At 35.7% G+C, this 25,655-nt stretch overlaps 1 protein-coding gene across 5 annotated transcripts in view; it reads right to left on the bottom strand.

Moving 5' to 3' along the window:
- arhgap32b (Rho GTPase activating protein 32b) overlaps positions 1 to 25,655 on the bottom strand; it is a 111,323-nt gene that overhangs the window by 28,914 nt on the left and 56,754 nt on the right. For all 5 annotated transcript variants that reach the window (XM_087807318.1, XM_087807321.1, XM_087807322.1 and 2 more), the window contains 5 exons: positions 10,341 to 10,427; positions 5,329 to 5,466; positions 1,625 to 1,717; positions 1,397 to 1,519; positions 1,240 to 1,317 (listed from right to left, as the gene is read on the bottom strand). In XM_087807318.1, coding sequence (XP_087663444.1) covers positions 1,240 to 1,317; positions 1,397 to 1,519; positions 1,625 to 1,717; positions 5,329 to 5,466; positions 10,341 to 10,427 — 519 coding nt within the window. The remainder of the gene's footprint in view (positions 1 to 1,239; positions 1,318 to 1,396; positions 1,520 to 1,624; positions 1,718 to 5,328; positions 5,467 to 10,340; positions 10,428 to 25,655) is intronic.

Genomic DNA, 25,655 nt, shown 5'->3' with positions numbered 1-25,655 from the left:
TTTAATTGCATTTTTAGTTATTTTTATACTTTAAGGGTTCTAATTACAGAGAACACATTCCTTATTGAAAATAAAGCAATAACTTAATTATTAACTAATTTTATTTTTAAACAAATAGTAGTGAAAGGAAATAAAAAAATAAATAAAAAATACAATTTTAACAAATCAAGCTTGATTTATAAGAATCTTCTTTTTCTTTGAAAGCAAAAAAATGTATTTTCATATAATATATATATATATATCCCAGTTTATTTTATAGTTTATATTTCCAAATATTGTTTAGAATATATTTTTCTAAAATATTACAATTTACAATTTCCAATTATTGGGTATAAAATAGATTTAAAAAATATAAAAATTTACAATTAACCAATAATTAATATATTCATTGAACTTTTTGCGTTGCAATTAACCTTCCGTACGCTAGATGGCAGCAGTGATTACGTCCTCCTCAGCTCAAGGAACAATTAAATGGCGATGACTGAGGACGAGAGGATACACTCGAGTCCAGCCACTTTTAAAGCAAATATTTGGACATATTTTGGTTTCAAAAACAAAGACAGGTTGGCAGTTTAATTCCCTCAGGGGCCACATTATATACTGTGACTGCTGTAAGGGGCCGCAAAGCCAAAAGAAAGAAGGGATGAATAAAATGTGCTTCAATATAAAAGGAAAACCATTTAAAAAGACGTTTCAAACAGTATCAGAGTAATATTAATATTTAATTAAATTGCAGATTATGTAATTGATTCATTTTATTTAAAGATGAAGAAAAATAACCTTGTTTATATTTCATATATATTAACAAAAACTAAAAAGATTAAAGCAAAAGTTTGAGTGGAGTTCATCCTAAAATAAAAATACGTTTTTTTTTCATTATTTCGCATTTCATTTTGAACACATTTGATTTACAAATATGATTCAAAAAACAACCTCCATTTTAATGTAACCCCTTCCAATAAAAAGACAAATCAAGGTAATAATTTTAAAAAGTATTCAAAGATCCTTAATGAATTAAATAATATAAAATCATAAACATTTTTGTCATTTTGTAGGTAAAGTGTAAATGTTTTTTCTATTCCTTAAGTTAAGTTTAGTTTATTTATAAACTGTCTAATTATTTTATGTTATCATGGATCTTGTCCATGTTGTTATTACTGTTTTATTTCTGGTATTAATAATTGTCCTTGTATACGATGGAACGTAATATAACGTCAGAGAGTAAAACACAGTTCATACCTGGAATCCATGCTTGCCTCTCCACCAGGTGGTGTCTTCTTTAGGAGGCATATCGATGACCGAGACGATGTCGCCGACCTTCGATCAATGACAGGTTATCGACTGCTGAAAATAATCACGACAGTGTGTGTGTGTGTGCGTGTGTATTGTGAAGCACCTCGAACGACAGCTCGTCCGACGCTTGTGCAATGTAGCGCTTGATGACGTGGGCGGCCGCGATGGCCGGCACGTTGATGGAGGACTCCTCGTGCACCAGGAGATGGTTGCCCTTATTGTCCACCTGCGTCGCACACAAACGCACAACTCATCAGTTTCTGGATAACGAGTGCGTTAAAAATACACCAGTAATGGGTATTTAGTTTGTATTTATCAAGTGTGAGTTCACCTCCATCCATGTCAGTGCAGGTCCACAGTTGATCTTGTTGTCAGCGATGGACGACAGCCGGGAGAGGTAAGCCAACAACATCTGGGAAACGGACTGGAAAAGAAAGAAATAAAATAATAAATATGATATTGTTGTTATGCTTTCGACCAGAGGTGTCAAACTCATTTTAGCTCAGTGGCCACGTGGAGAAAATATATTCCCGATTGGGCCGTAACGGTAAAGCCAAAGAAATAATAACTTAAAAAACTAAAAAGTTCTGAATGTTTTCTATGCTTTAGTTTTTGTCGGCATGGCAACACATTTTATACTCGGCCCCCTTTGTAAACACATTAAAAAGATCATATAACACATTTAAACGCATTCAATAAGCCACTATAACACATTCATAAGCCACTATAACACATTCATAAGCCACTATAACAAATGTATAAGCCACTGTAACACATTTATAAACCACTATAACACATTTATAAACCACTATAACACATTTATAAACCACTGTAACACATTTATAAACCACTATAACACATTTATAAACCACTGTAACACATTTATAAACCACTAAAACACATTTATAAACCACTATAACACATTTATAAACCACTATAACACATTCATAAGCCACTATAACACATTTATAAGCCATTAAAAACCATTCATAAGCCACTAAAACACATTTATAAGTAACTGTAACACATTCATAAGCCACTATAACGCATTTATAAGCCACTATAACACATTAATAATCCACTATAAGACATTTATAAGCCACTATAACACATTCATAAACCACTATAACACATTTATAAGCCACTATAACACATTTATAAGCCACTATAACACATTCATAAGCCACTATAACACATTCATAAGCCACTATAACACATTCATAAGCCACTATAACACATTCATAAACCACTATAACACATTCATAAGCCACTATAACACATTCATAAACCCCTATAACACATTTATAAACCACTGTAACACATTCATAAGCCACTATAACGCATTCATAAGCCACTATAACGCATTCATAAGCCACTATAACGCATTCATAAACCACTATAACACACTTATAAACCACTATAACACATTCATAAGCCACTATAACACATTCATAAACCACTATAACACATTCATAAGCCACTATAACACATTTATAAGCCACTAAACCACATGTATAAGCCACTATAACACATTTATAAGCCATTAAAAACCATTAATAAGCCACTATAACACATTCATAAGTCACTAAAACACATTCATAAGCCACTATAACACATTCATAAGCCACTATAACACATTCATAAGCAACTATAACACATTCATAAGCCACTAAAACACATTCATAAGCCACTATAACACATTCATAAGCTGCTAAAACACATTTATAAGCCACTATAACACATTTATAAGCCATTAAAAACCATTCATAAGCCACTATAACACATTAATAAGCCACTATAACACATTCATTAGCCACTATAACACATTCATAAGCCACTATAACACATTCATAAGCAACTATAACACATTCATAAGCCACTAAAACACATTCATAAGCCACTATAACACATTCATAAGCTGCTAAAACACATTTATAAGCCACTATAACACATTTATAAGCCATTAAAAACCATTCATAAGCCACTATAACACATTAATAAGCCATTAAAAACCATTCATAAGTCACTATAACATATTAATACGCCATTATAACACATTCATAAGCCAGTATAACACATTCATAAGCCATTATAACACATTTATAAGCCACTATAAAACATTCATAAGCCACTATAAAACATTCATAAGCCACTATAAAACATTTATAAGCCACTATAAAACATTTATAAGCCACTATAAAACATTTATAAGTCACTATAAAACATTTATAGACCACTATAACACATGTATAGGGCCTTATAACACATTTGTTAGTCCTTAAAACAATTATAAGGCATTATAACACATGTATAACAAATTCATAAGCCATTATAACACATTTCTAAACCACTATAACACATTTACAAGTTATTATGACAAATTTCTAAACCATTATGATGCTATTTTATTTTATTTGCATCCTGGTCGACAGGATTATGATTCACGAGAGAATAAAATTAAGGTCGACACCTGCTTAGAGACAAGTATAGTTTGCAACCTGAGCACGAGGTTGTTCTCACTTATATTTATTGCAGTCGATGTGCAGCGGAAAATAAAGCAGTTTTTTCACTTTGTTACGGCAGCGTGGCCCGAGGAGGCCGTTATGAACTTGTTCAAACTGGTTAAGCTAGGTTGATTCGATACCACTGCATTGTGTGTCGAGGCTCAGGCGGACAATGGAAGGTTTGAATTAAGGCCTAGTGGAGACGAACGAGCAAACAACAACTTGTCCTTGTGCAAAGGGCTTAAGGTCAAATCAGCTTCTCATGTTACATTTCTTCACCTTTAATTTTTAATTAACTTTACAGCTAAATTAAACCTTAAAAAACAGCATTACTTTTCTGAGCAACTAATCTTTAGAGCCTTTTCCTAAACATTAAATGGTTTATAATTAATTTATTATCATTTTATTTATTATTGTGGTTATAGTGTATTTATTTATATTTAATTATTATTCAATGATCATTATTAATTATTATTCATTTTTTATATATATTATTGTTTATTATTATTTTTAACATGTCTTTAATGTATTTTTGTAAACACATTTCTAATCATCAATCATTGTTATTGAGTTCTACTACAATTTTGGTTTGATATTTTTATTTGTAAACAATCTTAGATTTTTTAAAGCAAAAAACCTTCCATGACCATAAAGCGTTAAAAATAAATAGGGCTTAGCTCGCAGACACCAAAGTAGTAACACTTTAAGAAAATAATCTATACACGAAAATATATTTATATTTATTATATTTATATTTATTAAGTATTGATATTCAGCAATTCTGTATTATTATTATTTTTCCTTCATAAAGTTCAAGCTACATTTCGATACACTGGCATCATTTCCAGAAAGATTTTTGGGCTTTTAAACCATGTTCTATCATTTTTATTTAATACAATTATTCGATTTTTTTAACATTAATAACATTCAAAAGGCAAATATTCCAAAGTTTTTTAATTTTTATCTTGAAATTATCCTTCCAACCGCAAGATGGCAGGACTCATTAAGTCCTCGACAGCTACAGGAACAATGACATCCTTCAAGATCCTGGCGATGACTGAGGATGAGAGGATACAGTGGACTCTAGATGCTTTTAAAGCTGATGTTTGCACATATTTTGGGTTTTCTTTTGTATAAAACCAACTAAAGGAGAGAGGATCACTGACCTAAAATCGTTCAAAAATATATTGTATTTTATTGTGAGCAGAACATATCGTACAGAATCAAATTGATATCGGAATATATCGCATTGAATCGTAACGTGAGATAAGCGTATTGCTACAGCCCTACATCTTATTGTTTTTGAGTTTGTCTTTCCTTTCTTGTTGCACCATTGAATATAGTATTTTAATAGAATTGATTAAATAATGAACAAATATTTAAGAATAAACCAATTGTATTTAATTGAATAAAAATAAACTACATTTTTTCCTTTCTTTTTCGATTTAAAAATGACAAAAACAAAACCAGAAAATGTGATTCATAGTTGGTATGTATACAAAAATAAAGTGGTGTTTTTGTTTGGTCTGACCTCAGTCTGGTCAGTCAGACTGTCCAGTCGCGGAAGCTCGGGCAGCTGCGAGAATCGTCGGTCGTAGATGCAGAGATGCAAGTGTTTGTCCAGGACTCGGAAATCCTCATAGCTGCGCTTCACAATCCAGCTACGACCCTTCAGGAAAAGAAAAACAAGAGCATGAGGAACACGGTGATGATGGAAGAGCCTGAAACATTTTCGCCGTCACGGCTTAGTGATGAATATTCATTCGCTGTTTGCTTCTAATCTGGTTATATTTATCGATTTGAAAAAGCAATAATAATAAATACTCAGATCAACCTGAAACTGCTCCTGTCACGTTTGATAAAACTCATCGCTTCTTGAAACAGCAGCTGTGTTACTCAAGACTTCTCTCCAAACCACCAAAATATCACATTAGCCCAGTGGTTCGGTTCCACACCTGAAGGGTCTAAGTGGGCTCAATTTATTCACATTCAGTGTCTCTGCGGCTCAGCGACTGACTCTGGGCCAGCTTCGGCTTATCCTTCACGCCTCTTCTGCCCAGGGACGATGACGACGCAAGCATTTAGCTCACACTCCAGAGACATTTTTTTCACCACATGAGAGAAACAGTCCGATGCAGAAATAGAAGCTGCATTATTCATTATTATCAATACGGTCCGATTCTGAAAAATATGGTCAAGTCTCGGGGCCGCAACCTTTTGTTCTGGGCCAGAAGGCAGGAGCAGTCCATCACTGTCCTGCGACAGTAAAGCTGACAACCACTTTTTTCTTACGGCGGAGTCGAAAACTTCGACCGAGCCGCCTCATCAGCACTTTTTTTCCGAGTTGAACTTTGTCTCGACAGGTCCTGAACCCCCGATGAAAACTGCAACCTTGTGAGACCTTTGAGCACATGTGTCGAACTCATTTAACGTGGCTGGTTGGATGGTCGTTTCCAAATCAAGTAGATTAATGTTGATATGGTGACCTATAGGGGTGTAAGAAAATATCAATATAACGATAACGATCGCAATGTTTTTATTCAAGATTCTGTATCGATATTAAAAGAAACAACGTTTAAAATAACATTTTATTTTAATTCAAAGTTATTTTATGGTTTATATTTCAATAGGGTGTGTCTCTAAAAGATAATCATTGGATGTTTTATGTTACAATTAACACTCAAATATTAACGCCGTTAATTCATTTGTGTAGTGCAATTAAACCACTGGCCACTAGTTGGCAACATTTATCATTTCCTCAATGCCAAAGCACTATTTATCCCTTAGGAGATCTCATTCCGGAAATTAGGTTTCCAGTTCACAGCAGACAAAAGGAGGCACAGCAAGTTTCATAAGAACAACAACAGAGTGCAAACAAAAGAACAAAGTGCAAGTAGGAAATATGAAATAATCAAAAGAAACAGATACAAAGATAAACATAGACTAGAATAACATCATACTTTCACTCCACTCCTGCCCCCAAATTCAGAATTATACAGCCTAATAGCGAGAGTCCCTGAGTCCATTAGTGTTGCATTCATCATTCGTGATCTCGACAATTGACGGATTATTTCCACGTGTGTTTTAAAAAATATATTTATATTGTATTTGTGCATAATGGTTGACATTTCTATTCTTATTTCATCACATGTATATGTGAATTCTTTTTTTGTTTTCATCTTATTAAGTACTTTAAAACAACATACATTTTATTTAATAAAACATTTCAAATGTTGTATTGTGCTCTTCCTGCGGTGTAGACTGGGTTTTTATTTCACAACACTGCAAAATTCTAATTCTAATTTCGGTAATGGAATGAAAACCGAGCAGTGAAATACTAAACAAAATGATGCCCTTTTTCCTATTGTAGCCATTAGCCCCGCCTACTCCTTCACTATTGACAACAATTTAAACTATTTTTTAATTCAATTAACTGAACAAGAGAGATTTGAAGGTCATGACTGGCTTCTATGTAGGTTGAAGAAATTAATCAGTCAAGTCAACTAGAAAACCTTAACATTTCCAGGACAGATTGTATTCTTTTCAACGCCTCGACGACAAAAGAATATTAAAGACTCGCTCTCTGGCTTCCATTTAAATATTCAGCGAAGACATTTTCCTCGCAATCAAAGAGACTTCAGAGACTAAACGACAAATTATTTCATGGGTTTGTTTTTTCTTTCTGGTCCAGCAAGACGAGGCTTCAAACCAACCGTCGGTGGAAAGTCTCTCTGCTTTGATTTGGCCTAGAAAAGACTGGTGTATCGAGGCCAGCCGAGGCTGCGCGACTGGGACACCGGAGCTCGCTCTGGACTTTAAAGTTCTGGCGAAAAGTTAGACAGCTCTGAAATCTCTCAGTGGTTCTGTGGGAACTTCTTCAAGCTCCATTGGCCCACTTTTCCCTTTTCTGATAGCGACTCTGAGCCCAATGAAGCTGAATCACTCTGACAGACGAGCGCCACTTCCCTCATCTCAAAGTTCTGAACCGAGGCCAAACTCCCGCTTATATTTTGTCCACTTTTTAGACGGGCACTTTTTTTTTTCCCTCCAGCGCGATGGATGGATGGAATTTCCAAGTCCACAGCCGCATACTTGTGTGCCACTGCCAAGGTCTAGTGAGTGGAATACGAGCCTCGGTGAAGAAGACGAAGTATGAAAGCAGAATAAAAAAAAAATGGTCACTCGCTGCAGCTGGAGCAGAGATTCCGTGCAGCTCGTCCACACATGTGGGTTCAAAGCTTTGATGACCATTTTATTCAAACCACCATCATCATCATATCTGGTGAAAAATTATTTTCAATAACAACTTTGAAATCACCGGAGCAATGCTCCCTTATATTAGCGCTGACGTTGAAGGTATTATCAAGATATTAGTACCTGTTATATCAACTTTCTTAAGAGGTATTTCTTGATTAATAAAAAGTACAAGAACATTTACAAAACTGCCCACATTATCTTGGTATTATTAATTATTATTATTGTCTCGACTTTTTGTCAAGGGCCACATTTGATGACGAGAAAATGGGTGGAGGTTAGGGCCGTGTATTGGCAAGAATCTGGCGATTCGATACGTATCACTATTCAGGGGCAACGATACGATATATTGCGATACTGTGGGAACAAGGATATATTTGTAGTACTTGACTCTGGCGTTCAAAAGTCGTAACTGCCTTCACTTGATATGAAACCAACATACCAGACATCAGCTTTGAAAGCTGCTGGGGTCGACTGTATCCTCTCATCCTTAGTCATTGTTGGGATCTGGTGAGATTTTGGACGTAACGATTTCTGCCATCTAGCAGCCAGAGTTTGTATTGCAACACAACAATGGTCAAACACTATAATTTGTTGAATTTCAATAGAAAATAAAAAATACACAATGTATATATTTTATTTCATAGACAATAGTATAAAGAAAATTTGGTTTGAAAGCCCAAAAAATGGTGCAATATTTATTTTTATTAATGTTTTCTTACACACCTAGTCGGGTAAAACTATGTGGTATCTCATTGAAAAGTTGGAAATTAAATTTTCACATATCTTCAAACAGTTTAACAGAATCTTAGAAATTCCTTTCAGACGGACAGTTACTTTTTATCCAATACTTTAGTGAGTTATCATCGACGAGCTTCACCTTGTGGCATTTTATTTTGGCTAATTCCATCATGTGTTAACAAACTCTAGTTAGATTTTTGAAGCTTTTCTCAAATGGGTATTTTTTAAGAATCAAGATCCTTTTTTCCCACTTTTCTGTATCAATATTCAACAGCATTGAAGCGATTGATTTGGTTTTCATAGTTCTTTTATGGTTTATATTTCAATAAAGTATGTTTAAAATAAAATATATATATATTTTTTAATTTAAATGGCCGCAGTCGTTACATCCTCCGCAGCTAAAGGAACAATGAAATCCCGCGAGATCCAAACATTGGCTGGGGACGAGAGGATACATTCAACTCCAGCAGATTTTAAAGCTGATGTTTGGACATATTTTGGTTTCGAAACAAATGAAAGCAAGAGTCATGTGGTCTGTAAATTCTGCAACAACAGAGTCAAATACTCACCAATACTACAAATATATCCTTGTTACTACAGTATCACAATATATCGTATCGTGAGCCGCATCTTACACAATACACAGCCCTAGTATTTTAAATTCTCTGGTTGAATAATTGAGGCTGGGGACCGCATTAAAAAGGTAAAAGGGTTGGCAAAGGGCCACACTTCTGCCATGGCTTTTCTAAAAAAAAGCATGCATTTATGGCACGGTTTCTCACACTTTTTTGCAGCGTGGACTAGTTTTATGTCATCATTATCCGAACTATGGATGAAAATAGTTTAAAAAATAATAATAAAGTTGGTTTTCACTAGTTTAAAGGTTTATTTTTTGAGAAAACTGGATATGAAAAGAGTCACACACTGATTTTTAACCTTAGAAAAAATACAATATTTGTTCCAAACAAAACATCTTTCGGACACAAATGATCAATAGAACAGAGAATTGATCGATCATTTCCCCATTGATTTAGAAGACAAGGAGCCTAAACTGATCATAAGTAAAATGACAAACACATGCTTTGTTCGATCCCTTGTGAATGCAAGGAAATAAAAGGACGACTGTGACTCCTGGTCTCAAGATCAAACTCACGGAGGACATCTTGTTGTTTTCAGCAACACCAGGTGTCAACCATAGGGTTTAATGTGTATTAAAAAAAAGAAAGATGAAGACAGATGTTGAGTGAAACTCAGACACGCATAAAAACAACATTAACAACTGTTGAGAGCAATTAAACATCTCTCCTCGCGCCAGAGAACTCAAACTCTGGGGCCTCATTGATAATCTCGGCGTATCGTGTTCTGAAAGCGGCGTTCCTCCAACGCTTTCTTCCACCGCCTGCCAGACTCTGACATAACTAGGAATTCTATAACGCCACATAAAGTGTTTCAGAAATGCCGGAATGTCAGGAGAGATCCGAGGACATCTGCACGCGTTTGTTTTTTTTTTTCTTCTCGAGGACGTCTAGAGCGAGAGCGTTTTCTTACCTGGCAGTAGATGTTAACCAAGTAGACGAGCTCCTTCGACTCGTAGCCATTCCGGGTCACTTCGCACTGTTCGTCGCCCAGCGTCAACTGAAACAGGAAGTAGAGTTTGTTAGCGACAACTTCTTGACAAGAACGAAATATTAAATCGACAATCGTGTGTGAAGTTTCAACGCAACTTGGGTCATGGTGTGATTCTGATGATCCGACAATGATCAGATATATCTATTAAAATAACCTTTTATTGATCGATTAAGAAGATCAGGGAGATGTGCGACAACGGGGGCCAAACACGGCCCTCTGACTGTATTTATGTGGCCCTTATGAGTTGAAAGTAAATCAAAAAAGGTATTACAATTCTTTATTTAGTAAGTCAATCAACATTTTTGATTTATGTCTTTCTTTCTCTTGTTTAAGTGTTTTCGATTGCACAATTATTGTGAATCAAATATATTTAAAATTAAATATTGCACAGTTAAATATTTAGTTTATATTAATATTTATTTATTTTATATGTTTATCAACTTAGCTTAATTTAATGATTAATTGCATAAGTCCAAGTAACCTTTTGCGATTACATTTTTTGTTGTTGTCATAAATTATATAAAATAAAAAAAAGGTTTTCCTTTTCTAAAGTATCTTTAAATAAAATAAATAAAAAATTACATTAAAAAAATTGAGTTACAGTTTAAGCTTATTTAATAATTAATGTGCTTTTATTCTTTTCTTTTTTTAAATGTCAACTTTCCCTGCATATAAAGGCTCCTTTAAGCCGTCCCTTCTTTCTTTTTTGCTTGACGGTCCCTTACTCTGGAATGTTTCACATTATATAATATAAATATATTATTATAAAATACAGCGGGTCACAGTTATTCAGTCTTTCATTCAGCATTAAATGTGGACAACGAAATAATGGAACTAAATTTATTCTTAATTTACTTGTAATTTTTGAAAATAATAAACATACCGAGTAAAAATATACAGTATATATTTTAGGGATCCTTAAAAAAACGTTTTGTTTCATCAAATAGTTAGTGTACAAGGAAAGAAAATGTTCTAAAGCTTTTTTCTACGACTAAGAAAGACATTTTTCCATCACAAAACACATGAAATACCAACTTAATCTTTCAGCCCAATAATAAAATAAAGCCACGCAACACCAAAAACTCAAGAGTCAAATAAATGGTTTAAATGAAAAAAGTCGATCAGCTGAAGAAACAAATTCCGGTTAAAATGTAAAAAAGGGCTTTGAGCCAGTGTTTAAAAAAAAAAATGACATCACTGTTTTATAGGTCCGAGTCTGGAGGAGATTATAGAGGAATATTGGGAATATTCAGTTACAAGAATCACACTGATGTCACAGGAAATGTTCTGGACGCAGGGATATACATTTCTATACCAGATGAAGGAACTGTTACGCAAGATGTAGAAGATCTTGATCGATAGTCCATGTCTGGATCGAAAGCAGGGAAAAACAATCGAGAAATAAAGGTTTTCTCATATTAGGTGATGATGAATGGAAAGAATCTAAGTCTCTTAATGGTATTTAAGAAAGACCAGAAGAGAGAAAATACAAAAAAAAAAGGTTGTAAAGATGATGATGCAACACTGGCTGGTTGTAGAGGAAAAACTGTCTCATGACACGTTTATGTTTTGACAAAACTAACCATTACATCTCAACTGTTTTAGGTGCATTTGTGAACTTGAAACGTAAAGTAAATTAACGTAAAAACAGGTGTGGATTGTTACTTAAATGGAGCAGAATGGATCTGCATCAGTATTTTATGCTGAAGAAAGAGCTGAGCCAAAAGGCTAAACTATCCATTTACCGGGTTTGTCTACAGTTCTAATGGCTTCTATGGTGTCCAACGATTCAAATCGCAGATAAAAAGTGCTATAATTCATTTCACAGATCTTACAGAGCAGGTGAGAGCTCAGTCGTTTGTGAGAGACTTGGAGGATGAATGTTTTCCTCCGGAGGGGGTTCCGGGTCCACAGGACGAGTATGTGAACTGTCTTAACGTGTACTGTAAACAAGTGTGTGATTTAAGTGTCTATATCTTCCACTTGGTCTTGGAATGTCTTCTCCCAGAAGAGCTAGTGGAGGTTTCTGGGTAGAATAAAGTCTGGACTTCTTTGCTACGGCTGCTGCCCCTGCGACCCCGACCTCGGGATAAGTAGTATACTGGGGTTGGGGGTCAAAATCAACCACACGAGGGGCCAAACTCTTTTAGCACTCTTGGTCTTGGGCTAAACTAGTTTTAAATGGAACAATGAAACAAAAAGGAATAAAAAAAAATCTCATCAAATTCCTTAGATAGTACCGAGTATCGTAACATGCTTTGACGGTTGGTGCCGAGCTCCGGTACTCACTGCTGTGTCTCTAATCACACAAGTAAACAGTGTACTTTAAATCAATGCACTAAGAAAAGTGAACTTCCTTTTAAAAGGGTACATTTTCGACAGTTTCAAATCAAACACCGTCACTACACACCTACTGGAAATAACTCAACAGCTTCTTCTTCTACTACTTTTTAACACCGATCGCAACCAGTCGTTGGAACACTATAGCCAGCACTTTTTGCCAATTGAAACAAGTTATTAAGTTGTTTTTCATTGTGTTATTACTGTTGTTGTGTTGTTTTGTGGTAAAAATTAGTGTTTTCTCAAGTTATTTACGCCGGTATCTGCTCCGAAGACACGTCGTCAGTGACGTAGCTTCCTGTTTAGCGTCATCTACTTCTCTAAGATGGCGACCGTTGAGGGTGGAAAGTGTCCATCGATCCACACTCGATTTTCTGGCCATTTGAGTGCACAGATTAAGTGCACAAAGCGCACTTTGCTCAGTTTGAACGCACTCGTGTACTCAAAATATTAAGTGCATGAGTTGGGACACACCTTTGATAATGTTTGGATTTTTCAAGAAAAAACTATTGAGTGACAAAGTCTTAAAAGTACTGTTGAAGTATTTGTACTGGTATTGAAAATGTTCGATTGATAACCAGGACTAAACCTCAGCTATTGTATAATCGTTGACATCTATTATCTCTGTATCTTATTTTAAACATTGGCATCTTTACAGGTCGACACATAAACGTGAACATTAAACGACTTTCGTCTAAACACGAGAAGAAGAATCAGAATCCGACGACTAAATAATGAGTCGTGAGTAGAAACGGTAAGAATAGCATCGTCACCGACACACAGCAGCGCCTGCCGTTCAAAGCTCCACCACATTCATTCGGTTCGAGTCGAATCAAGACACAATAAAAAAGCCGAACCACAGAAACAAACAACGTTTGTGTTTCGCTCGACTTGACTTGTATCTTCCAGCGAGGGTGTGTTTCTGGACGCGCCGGCGATGCTCTGTCATTTGCGGCGTAAATACTACACCATTGTGCTTAAGAAATTAGAAGAGCTTTCAAGTAAATTGGCTGCGTGTAAACACAAGAATACGCATAAAAACACGCCTAAATATACATCGATTTCCTCTCAGCGACGCTCTTAAACGGCTTCTCTTTTTTTGTTTTTCCGTGGATTCAGCTCAGACTTGCTGATCCAGGCTCGCGCTCCGCTGCAAGGTCAGCTGTCGGAGTTTGTCCAGTCAGACCCGCGACGGGAAGATCCGCTGACCCGGCTGATCACACGTTCACAGCCACGGACCGGTTTAATTTAAATGCAATTCAATCCAGACTCGCCCGTGATATCGTCTTGGACGGTAATAAAAACCCCCAAAGACAAATATAAATAATGGAGCAACATCAACGTACATAAGATGAAGCTCCAAAAAACATTTCAAGTTAGACAAACAAATGCAAACTTTGATGTTAGAGGTGAAAAAAGAGCTGAGCCAAAAGACAAATCACTCCATTCACCAGTTCATCTATATTACCAGGACATGTCAGAGACACTATATCGCAGCTTAATCTAGGACCACATAAGTGATCTCCCTGAAGAGTGTTTTCAAAGAGTTTTCTTGAGAAGTGTGGACCTCTTTGCTCGGGCTGCTGCCCCCACGACCCAACCTTGGACGAGCAGAAGACTCCATGAAAACAATAGCAGTTGCTGCAGTTAGAATTACAGTCAAGAGCCGCTTGATCAATAATCCTGGTATATCAGTGGCAATAGAATGTTGAAAACTTTTATTTTAACTTTTTTTTTTTAAATATTGTTTTTTAAGCATTACATTTTTGTTTTAATAATCACATTTTTGTTTAAATGTATATTGCAAAGGCTGTTTTGTATTTGTATCTTTAAATAATTTGAATTGACATTCAAGTTTGATATTCTAGTTCCAATAATTCAAAAATATACATTTCTAGATTTCAGTATATTTAATTTGAAGCCTTTTATGAAATTAATATAAAAGTGGTTATTAGTAGTATAGTGACAACAGAAAATACACAATAAAAAAGTTATACAGAATACATTTTTTCAAAAAAGTAATCCAATGCCAAGTTTAAACAATTAAAAATGTTCCGAATTCCATCATTCATCGATGATCAAGTCCATATAATTATTTGTCAAAACAATTAAAAAAAAAGGAATTGTTGTTTTTAGAATAATTGGATTAAAAAAAATGTACATTGAAAAGTGGTTTTACTTTCTTTTTTTTTTAAACCTTTCTTTTTTACAATGAGATTAAAAAATAAATATACATTTCCAAAATACATTAAAATTTGTTTCACAGATTTGGATTTTTTTCTAATTCAAATAATTAAATAATAATTTAAAAAAAACAACAGAAAATACTGAATTTCAAAAAGAGTAAATAGAGAAATGGAAAAAACTTGAATAGAAAGAAATCTCAAAAATCGTATAAAATCCTTACAAAATCAACAGTTTCAACACAAAATGTAAAGTAAATTCAATATTAGAAATGTTAGATTCAACCTGTCAATACTTAATTAAAATTCTACTGACCTCAACAAACCAATGATTTATCAAGAAAATGACAAACAAAACAAACAAAAATCAACTTGTCTTCAGTCGAAACTGGACGACAAAAAAAAAAAGCTTTTGATGCTTCAATAAAAACATTTTAAACCCAGGTCTCCTGGAGGGTCAGAGGAGCATAAAAGAGCCACGACTCGCCTCCAAAGTATCAAGACTTTCTGTCGTACTCACTGCTCTGGTTGCACCTCGTCCTCGTTCCGAGACCCTGAACCAGCACCTGTCCCCCCCACCGGACCCAGTTTCCACCGTGTGAGTTTCCAAAGAGCAAGTGCGTCTCCACTCATGGGCTCCGGTTTCAACAAAGTCCGGATCCAACGAGTCCCTACAAATGTCAGACCCCTGTGAACATGACCACCTCGGGTATTACCTGTTGTCGTCACCCACGGAACTTCGCCGACTCCAGGAAGAATCCGATTTTTTCCCGGTTCTCCCTTTTCCCGATTCTCCAGCCCGGACCTCACCGTCTACTCCCTTCGCCACATGCTATTCTCTCCCCTTTTTTTTTTTCTCCAGCTCTTCACTGTCTGACATGCTGCCTCACCCCTCCCCCTACGCTCCTCATCGTCCCCCCCTCTCCGGTTGGTACGTTCCCAGGACAAAGAGTGAAGGGATGGAGGGAGCGAGAAGGGGCAGGAGGTAACAAAAAAAAGAAAAGAAAGAGAGAGAGGAGGGGGGGGGGGGTGATTATTCTTCCTTCTCCACATGTGCAGGAGCTTTTGTCGACAGAAACCCACTGACGTCCACAACTGCCCGTTTAACCCCGAGCACGATGTTTGGAGAAGCAAAACATCTCCAGTGACCGAACCCTGCACTTAAAAACGTTCCCTTCTGGGACACAGACAACTCGGGAGCCAAGAACAAGAGTCGCCAAAAAACATGGACCAAACATCTCAAAAACACGCAACCCTGGAGAGTCAAGCTGTGATGACTTCACCCACACATCAGGGGGGTTTATAGAAGGAGACAGGTAGGGGTCTCATGAAGCTTCATGAAGCAGTGTCATTATCTTCAGAGTCCACTAGATGGCGGTCTCTGCACTATTTTCCTTTTGTTTTGAACAACTGTTCTAATGAAACATCATTTTTAAACTGATGGCGCCACCTACTGACCTCGACACTGTTTCATGAAGCTTCGTCACTAAATCCAACCGAAAACTTCTCCTTAAAAGTGCAGCGAGAAAAACGTGTTGTTTTAAATGTCCGAGCAGAGCGCCAGAAGAAAATGTTATTTTTAACATCTTAAAGTTCACTTTGTTTGTTAGATTGAGCATTTTATTTGGTGATTTTTCTTTAAATTCACTCTTTTATTAAACTAGTAGATAAATATTAAACATTGCTAAATTACTCCCTTATGTTGTGTCCATAAAGCATTTATCTATGCTTTTTATTGGATCCATGTTCTTTATATTTGCACTTTGTCATTCCTTGCACTTTTTCCTTTTTATTTGCACCTTGTGATTCCTTGCACTTTGTTCTTTTTATTTGCACTTTGTCATCCCTTGCACTTTCTTCTATTTATTTGCACCTTGTCATTCCTTGACCTTTGTTCTTCTATTTGCACTTTGTCATCCCTTGCACTTTTTCCTTTTTATTTGCACCTTGTCATTCCTTGACCTTTGTTCTTCTATTTGCACTTTGTCATCCCTTGCACTTTTTTCTTTTTATTTGCACTTTGTCATCCCTTGCACTTTTTTCTTTTTATTTGCACTTTGTCATCCCTTGATCTTTTTTCTTTTTATTTGCACTTTGGTCTTGTTTTTATGAAACTATTCTCTGCTGTGAACTGGAAACAACATTTCCCAAAGGAGATCTTGAGAAGAACTGGAAGAGGATTTGATCGATGGACTGATGAGTGGATGATAGGTAAGAGAATATCAACAATTTCCTGAAGGAGACCTCCAGAGGGATCAATTAAGTTCTATCTATCAATCGATTTATCAATTTTCCCGTGCAAGTATTATTATTTTTATGAATTTATTTTGAGATTTATTGGCTTTTACTCAGACAAATTGTGGCCCCAATGACAATTTAATTGTTTTTATTTTTATTATTTGCTACCATTTTCTATTCTGAACCTGGTGAAGTCGTTTGTTTGATGAATAAATGGACTTTTTTTTATTTTTTTTTATCAGTTTTCGAAGTTATATTAAAGTTTTTCTTTTGTTGTTTCTACACCTCCTTGAATAAAGAAATTAACATTTCTTTATGTTCTTCATGTGTTTTCTATACTTCCATGACAAAGCCATTAAGAATTTAAAGAACATAATTAACCTCTGTGTATTTAACTGTGTAGTAAACCTAAGAAAGAACAAGCTCAAGCTGGAATTGAACCGTCAACCCACCATGCTTGCCACTAGTATCGTAGCTGGAAGACGATCCACTTACAAATAATTAGCAGGTTGAAGTAAATCACAACAAACGGTCCAGAAGAAGTAGGTGCCACGGGTCAAGCCCAGGTCCAGACAGTTATTTGTGAGTAAATTAAAAAAAACAATAGTTATGCAATGTTCATATTTCTTCTTCTGTAACGCTTCTGTAATCCAACCATGACCCACTTCTGTGACCTTTTGGCCAGATGTGCCGTTGGCTCTACAGATTGTTATTAGAGTGGCAGGTGCACGGCCTTCTGGGTAATGTTATGAAAGGAGTTTCACCTGCTGAATAGATACAATACTTTTAATAAGTTTAGAATCATCATTTACAAAAGCGATTGATTAAAAAAAGGTTTATTTCCTTTAAAGCAATTATTATTAACTTTATTTTATTAGGTTTTGTTGTTAATGATCATTAATTTCATTAATATTAGTTTAAATGTTTGGATTCCAGTTGAATTTTGTTTGATTATAGTTGAAAATTGTTTGATTTTAATTTTTAAATTGATTAGAGAATTGTTTGATTTCAAAAAATGTTTGATTATTGTTTGATTTCAGTTAATAGTAGTTTGATTGCAGTTGAAAATAGTTAAATTAAATTAAACAATTTTCACTGAAATCTAAGAGTCGTTTGTATAGAGTTCAAAAACTGTTTGAAAATGGATAAAAATGGTTCGATTACAGTTAAAAGTCGTCTGATTTGAAGCGAAGATTGTTTGACAACAGTTGAAATTGTTTGATAACCGATTAAATAGTTGAATTATAGAAGTTATTGTTTCATTATTGTTCAAAATTGGGTCGATTGTATTTTAAACATTTTTTAATTGCTATTGTAAATTGTGTGCTTTTATTTAAAAGTGTGATTTCAGTTAGAATTTGTTTGATTTTACTTTAAAAAATGTTTGATTTTCATTGTAAATCATTTGATTTCAATTGAAAATTGTTTGATTACATTTCTTTTTTTTAATTTAATTTAAAAAAAAGTTAATAACGGATAAAATAGTTTGACTACAGTAGAAAATTGTTTGATGTTAGTACATTTTTTAAAATAAATTCTATGATTGTAGGCAGATGGTATGTGTAAAAATCATAAATTGTGTATGATTCAGGGAACAAACATTACAAATATACTCGATATGAAGGACAAGATCAGATTGAAATAACATGAAATAACTCGCAATTGAAAGAAATATATTTTCCGTCCGACTGGTATATAAATATTCAAGCAGTTTTAGACCAAAGACAGCTTTGCACTCGTGCTGCAGAGCAGGAAGTGTGAAGGAGCGACATTGAAAATCATTACTAAAGCAATAAAAATGGATGGCGGCGAGAGAGACGAAGGAATCAAATGGGATTTAAACGCCGTAGGAGAGAATCACTGTAACGGTGATGAGATCATGACTTCCAGGAGGTTCACAAAAACCAAATCCGATTATGAGAAAGATTTTCTCACAAGAGCTACGAACGTTGAAGACAATGAACTCCCGTCTCATCCTGGATGTCTTTGCTACAGATAAGATGCTAACGTACGAGCTCAAGTGCGTAAACACGACAATAAAAAAAAAAAAAAGGCTTCGAGCTCGGACGACGTTATCGTTTCTTCAGCCGCGTGAGGCCAGCGAGGGGTGAGGCGTTCCAAACATGCTTTCAGAGCGTCTGGAGTGAAGCCATTTCCCTTAAGAATACCCCCCCCCCAGCACCCCACAACACCCCCGCAGGTCAGGTAGAGAAGGACGACTCAAGGACCGACGTATCAAGGGTTGCATTATTGTTAAGTAAATAAACGTTTGCGAGAGATTTAAGATGATATTTGTGACCCCGACAAACGACCGAGACAGGTACTTGACTGTTCGCACATCTGCTGATCTAATGTTCTTTCTCTGGGGGGAGAAAAAAAGAGGATCAGACAAGAATCCATCCCTCAACCTCCTGGTTATTAAGACGTGAGGAACATTCCTAACAATTACAAACCGTAGCAGCGACGCAGACAATTCAGTTTTGAATAACGGGTAAAAAGAATGTAATTTTTACACTTAAATAGTTAGTAGTAACAGAAGACGCCTCCTTGTATTTTATTTATGTTGTACTCATTTAAGTTTTACTCTCATTCTTCAGTTTTATTTAGTTAATCTCTCTTCACTAAAAAACAAAATATATATATATATTTTATTGACAAGAAGATGGATAACATAACTTAAATAGTTAATTTGAATTACTACATATAGTTTAACAAAAATCAATAATAATATTTAAAAAATATATATTGTAATCTTAGCACTAATATAAGTAGCTGGGCAAGATTTAAAATATTTTTATGGAGAAAATATAGTTATTATTATTTTGCCGAAATCTTCTGCCAAAACAGGAGAATTAGAAAAAATGTTGATTTATTTTATGATTAAATTATAAGATTGTGATATATTTTACACACAAATACATTTCAAGAAATGGTCCTTCATACTAAAGATTATTCGCACAACAAGGCAACTTTAAACGTCGACAATGTTTATCACAAACCGGCCTCAAAGATGTGGTTTATAAACATCCAAAAAGTTTTTTCCGAAATTGACATCATCATCCTCTGCAGCTAAAGCTACAATGAAATCACTCAATTTTGCAGTGATGACTGAGGACGAGAGGATACAGTCGACTCGAGCAGATTTTGAACATATTTTAGTCATGACTAGTTATTTTATGGTTTATATCGAAATAAAGTATAATCCATTCGTTATTTACAATTAAAATGTAAATATTCACAGGGTTTGTTCATTTTTGTGTTGGAATGAAACTTCCTGCTACTAGATAGCAGCACATAACATCCTCTGGAGCTAAAGCTACAATAAAATCACATGATTTTGCGGTCATGACTGAGGACGAGAGGCTATAGTCGACTGCAGCAGCTTTTAAAGCTCATGTTTGGACATATATTTTAGTTTAAAAACAAACAAAACTTTTAAAAACAGTTTAATCCCATTTTAACTTTCATTCATGACGAATAATTTGCCTTTTTTTTGTTCAAACTTCAAATAATTTACAATAAAATGAAAATATCACCAGAATTTTAAAGGTTTGAAACGAACATTAAATCATTCGTATCAAGTGTTTGTTTTTTAAGGCCATTTAAGACATTTTTATGCCAATAAACTGTTTAAATTTGATGCCTTTCCGGACTTTTTGGAGGCAGGAACCGTAACAGAGGGCCCGAAGCCGATGTCAACTTAAAAGATGAAAAACTCAAGATCACCTTTTTTTTCCCGAACGCTCCGACGGACGCATCATCCGAAAAGCCGGGAATCATTAGTCTTGATTATGCAAATCTGCCGGGGTAATTAAAAGGGATTTGCATCATGGAATGTTGCCGGTTCAAATCTCTCCGGGCTCTTTGAACATGCCAGGAGTGAGTTGGAAGGAGCTGCTAAATAGAGTCTAATGAGGCGAACGATATAAACGTAGCAAAGGTTTTATATTTAACCAATAATTTTTTTATCTAAGTATTCTATTTAAAAAGATGTTTTTCTATTTGTTGTTGACGGGGTTGTGTGTGTGTGAATGTGTGCGTCTCTGCCGGGGTCTATTGTTTCCTCTAATGAGTCGGTGACATCATCCTGTGGCTGCAGAGAAGCTCTTTCTGTGACAAAAGCTTTGACATCATCGTTCCCTAGAACTCTAGTCTCTCATGTTCGACGTTCTGGTCGTTGAGGTGAGAATCAAACCGGGTCCTGATGTCTTTAAAGACCAAGGTTTGGGGTTGATGGATTGGGGGGGTGAAAGGGGGGAGGAAGGAAGGGAGGAGGGAGGGAACTCATCTCTCCTGGTCTTTTGTTTACGGCCTGCATGAGTGGGCAGCGCGAGCATATTGTGTCATGATGCTCAGACAGCAGGGGTGTTGCCAGTATGTGATGGAGGGATGGAGGGATGGGAGGATGGATGGATGAATAAGAAGGGGGGAGATCTGTCCGTCAGACTGTTGAAGCAGCTGTCGCACCAAACATACAGGCTAATGAAGAAAAGTATAATTTGCTCTCCACTTACTTCAATGTCACAATGTTTTTTTCTCATGATACCGTTTCGATTGTGATTTAATTAAACTTCCATCCACAAGATGGCAGCAGTCATTGTGTCCTCTGCAGTTAAAGGAACAATGAAATCCTGCTATGACTGAGGACGAGGGGATACAGTCGACTCCAGCAGATTTCAATGCTGATGTTTTTGGACATATTTTGGTTTCAAAACAAATGAAAGCAGCTACAACTAGTTATTTTCTATGCCTCATATCGAAATAAAGTATCATCTATTTGTTATTTATTTACAATTAAAATGTAAATATTCACAGGGTTTGTTCATTTTGTGTTGCAATTAAACTTCCATCCACAAGATGGCAGCAGTTGTCCTCATTGTGTCCTCTGCAGTTAAAGGAACAATGAAATCCTGCTATGACTGAGGACGAGGGGATACAGTCGACTCCAGCGTATTTTAAAGCTGATGTTTTTGGACATATTTTGGTTTCAAAACAAATGAAAGCAGCTACAACTATATAGTTATTTTATGGTTTATATCCCTATAAAGGATAATCTATTTGTTATTTATTTACAGTTAAAATGTAAATATTCACAGGGTTTGTTCGCTCTTGTGTTGCAATGAAACTTCCTGCCACTAGATAGCAGCAGTCATATCATCCTCTGCACCTAAAGCTACAATGAAATCACGGGAGCTCGCGGCAATGACTGAGGATGAGAGGATACAGTCGACTCCAGCAGCTTTTAAAGCAGATGTTTTGAAACCAACATTTTTCCAAACAAATGAAATCAGTTACGACTTCGTCAAGAGTCATGTGGTCTGTAAATTCTGCAACACCAGAGTCAAGTACTCGAATAATACTACAAATATATCCTTGTTAATACAGTATCACAATATATTGTATCGTGATATGTATCGCCAGATTCTTTTCAGGCCTTTTTCTGGCATTTGGGTCACGGTGACCCTGAGCTAACACAAAACGCCAGAGCTGATGGAAGGTCTGACCATTAATAGATCCGAAAGTAAGAACCAGAATTTTAAAATTGATCCTGAAAGAAACTGGCAGCCAGTGAAGAGTTTTAAGGATCGGGGTAAATGTGAGTTCTTCTACTAGAGCGGCTCAGAATTCTCGCTGCAGAGTTTTGTATTAACTGCAGGCGAGACAGATCCTTCTTGTTTAGACTTTAACCCATTTAGATAAAGTGTTTAAGTGTTAAATATTTAATCCAGATGTGGCGATGTTGCGTGACACATTACAATCCAACATTTTTTTATTTGCGAGAACAAACGTCGACGTGAATTAAAAATAATTCCAGACATGCCATCAGTACTTTGAGCTGTGAACTGTGCCCACTTTTTTTTTCTTTTTTTTATCCTGTAAACACAGATGTAGTGGTAGTGGCTTTAAAAAACCTCAAGTCGCAAAGAGCTTTACAAGCACCAAGGCGAAACGAAATGTTAGGCCGGAGATAAACCGCACAGTCGGTGCCACAGGAGGGGAGACCAGAGGAGTTCCTGACATCTGGCTGGAGAACATCCGAGTCCGAGACTTTCCCCTGGCATGACTCGAATAGATCGGGTCATTCATAAAAGACGGACTTTAGAGTCAAAGATACCAATTGAACGGTTTGGTCATCACTCGTTGGACGTCTTTTAATAAGAAAACCGTGCGGCTTTAGCTTTATATAGAAAAAAAAGCATGAGGTCGACAGATACAGTTACAGTATTAATACGTGCAGGATGTGAGCCTGAAATACCCTCAAAATGTTAGGATCTTACTCTCGTCCGCCAATGACAACAACCCTAATAAACAATGAGGTCAGAAAAACCGCCAAAAGATGAAAATAACAGATAGGAAAAGGTCTGAAAATAAATGATGCTCTCACATTTCAGGCACCCGAGACCCCAATATTTGACAAGAAATCATCCTTCATTATCCTCCGAGAACTCTTTAAACCAGATGAATATGAGTTTAAAGATGGTTGGTTACAGGATTTTAACAAATGTTGGCGTCTTCTCTGTGTGCTCTGGATCTGAATCGTGAAGAGAAAACCAAAAAATCCAAGAGTAGCGATGGAAAGAAGTGACAGGATTGGTGTCGTGTGATTGGTGGATCAGGCGGTGGTGAAGAAAAGAAGTGATGAGAAGAGCAGAGAAAAGAAGGAAATACAAGAGTTTCTCCACATTAGGGTCATCATCGTCGCAGCGCTTCCTGCTTCAAAGTAAACGTCATTAGCAGATTTCCACACATCTGTTGCTGCCATTTAGAGACGGACGATGAAGTGTTTTTAACAGTAGTTGGCGCTACAACTCTGACCCGTTGTATTTATTCACCGCCGTCTGAAATTAAATATAACAAGAATATTGTGGCTAGAGGTGTGAGAAAATGACAATGAACCGATACATCGCAATATTTTTTCCCCCCCCGATACTATATCAAAATTCAACAGTACTGCATTTTTCTTCGTCGCTTTCGAATCTGCTTTTGCTTATCATAGCTATTTTATATGGTTTATGTTTAAAAATAGTGTTTATTAAATAAAACCATTTGATTCGTTTATTTTCAACATCCAAATATTCACAGATTTCATAAAAGAGTATAAGAAAAAATCGATACACTTTAATATCGTAATATTCTTTTTCAAGACACAGTAACGATATACAACAGTACTGTATCAATTATTTAACTAAATAAATCAAACTTGGTTCTTTTATGGTTTAGGTTTCAATAAAGTATAATCTATTCGTTATTCATTTACTATTAAAATGTAAATATACACAGGGTTTGTTCAGTTTTTATGTTGCTATTGAAGTTCCAGCCACTAGACAGCAGCACTCACAACATACTCTGCAGCTAAAGCTAAAATGAGTTCTTGGTTATAACTGAGGACGAGAGGATACAGTCGATTACAGCCGCTTTAAAAGCTGATGTTTGAACATATTTTGGTTTCAAAACAAATGAAAGCCGTTACAACTTCGTCAAGAGTCATGTGGTCTGTAAATTCTTCAACACCAAAGTCAAGTACTTGACAATACTAATACAAATATATCGTTTTTTCCAACAGAACTGCAGTACATCTCAAAATATAATATCGTCGCCCTTGTACTGTAATATACGCATCAATGTGCCAATACACATCCTTATTTGTGGCAGTGTAGGTTTCCTTATGAGGATCAAAGAATCATCCATTAAATCAGATTTCAAGTCACATTTTCTACGTACAATTCCTTAAAAGAAAATGTAACACAAGTGATCTGAGCTCGAGCAGCTCGACACGGACGTTAATCCTTCCCTCAGTTTCAATTTGAAAGCCTGAAAATCTTTGTTCAAACAGAACATCTGCGTAAGTGAAGGCCCGATATATATATATATATATATATATATATATATATATATATATATTCAGACGTCATTTTCTCCCATCCATCTTTCACACGGTACAAACAGGAATAACAATTGTGTTTAATCACTAAGTGCACGAGCAAAGACTGTGACATAAACGCTACTTAACCAAAGACACAATTAAAAATAATGAGCTTTCATGCCAGATATTACAGCGACCTGATCATTATCATGACAACCCTCTCAACACTCCTGCGTAGATAATGTATATCGAGCTCATGCTGACGTACATCATTAATCAGATACTTCCTGTTTCATCTCACTCTAGTTGGAATCAGATTTAAATTAATTTTCCTTTATGGTCAGTAACTGGATGAATGACGTTTTGAAAAAATGTGTCCGAGGTTTTGCTCATAGTTCTTAGTTTCTGTTCAGATTGAAACCTGAAGCGTGTTTGAAGTGACCGGTTTGAAAATGAAAACCACATTTCAACCTATAATATCATCTACATTTTACTGGGTAAACTAAAAGTTTTATGAAAGTAGTTCTGCCCAACAAATCCATCAGTAACGACTATGAATCACATTGACAACAACATAGATCTGAGCACCAAAAAACCCACAAAAGTTAA

Source organism: Callionymus lyra, chromosome 14 (assembly GCF_982586985.1).
Source record: "Callionymus lyra chromosome 14, fCalLyr1.hap1.1, whole genome shotgun sequence".
NCBI lineage: Eukaryota > Metazoa > Chordata > Actinopteri > Syngnathiformes > Callionymidae > Callionymus > Callionymus lyra.
The sequence above is the reverse complement of the archived record's forward strand: the minus strand, read 5'-3'. Positions and strand labels throughout refer to the sequence as shown.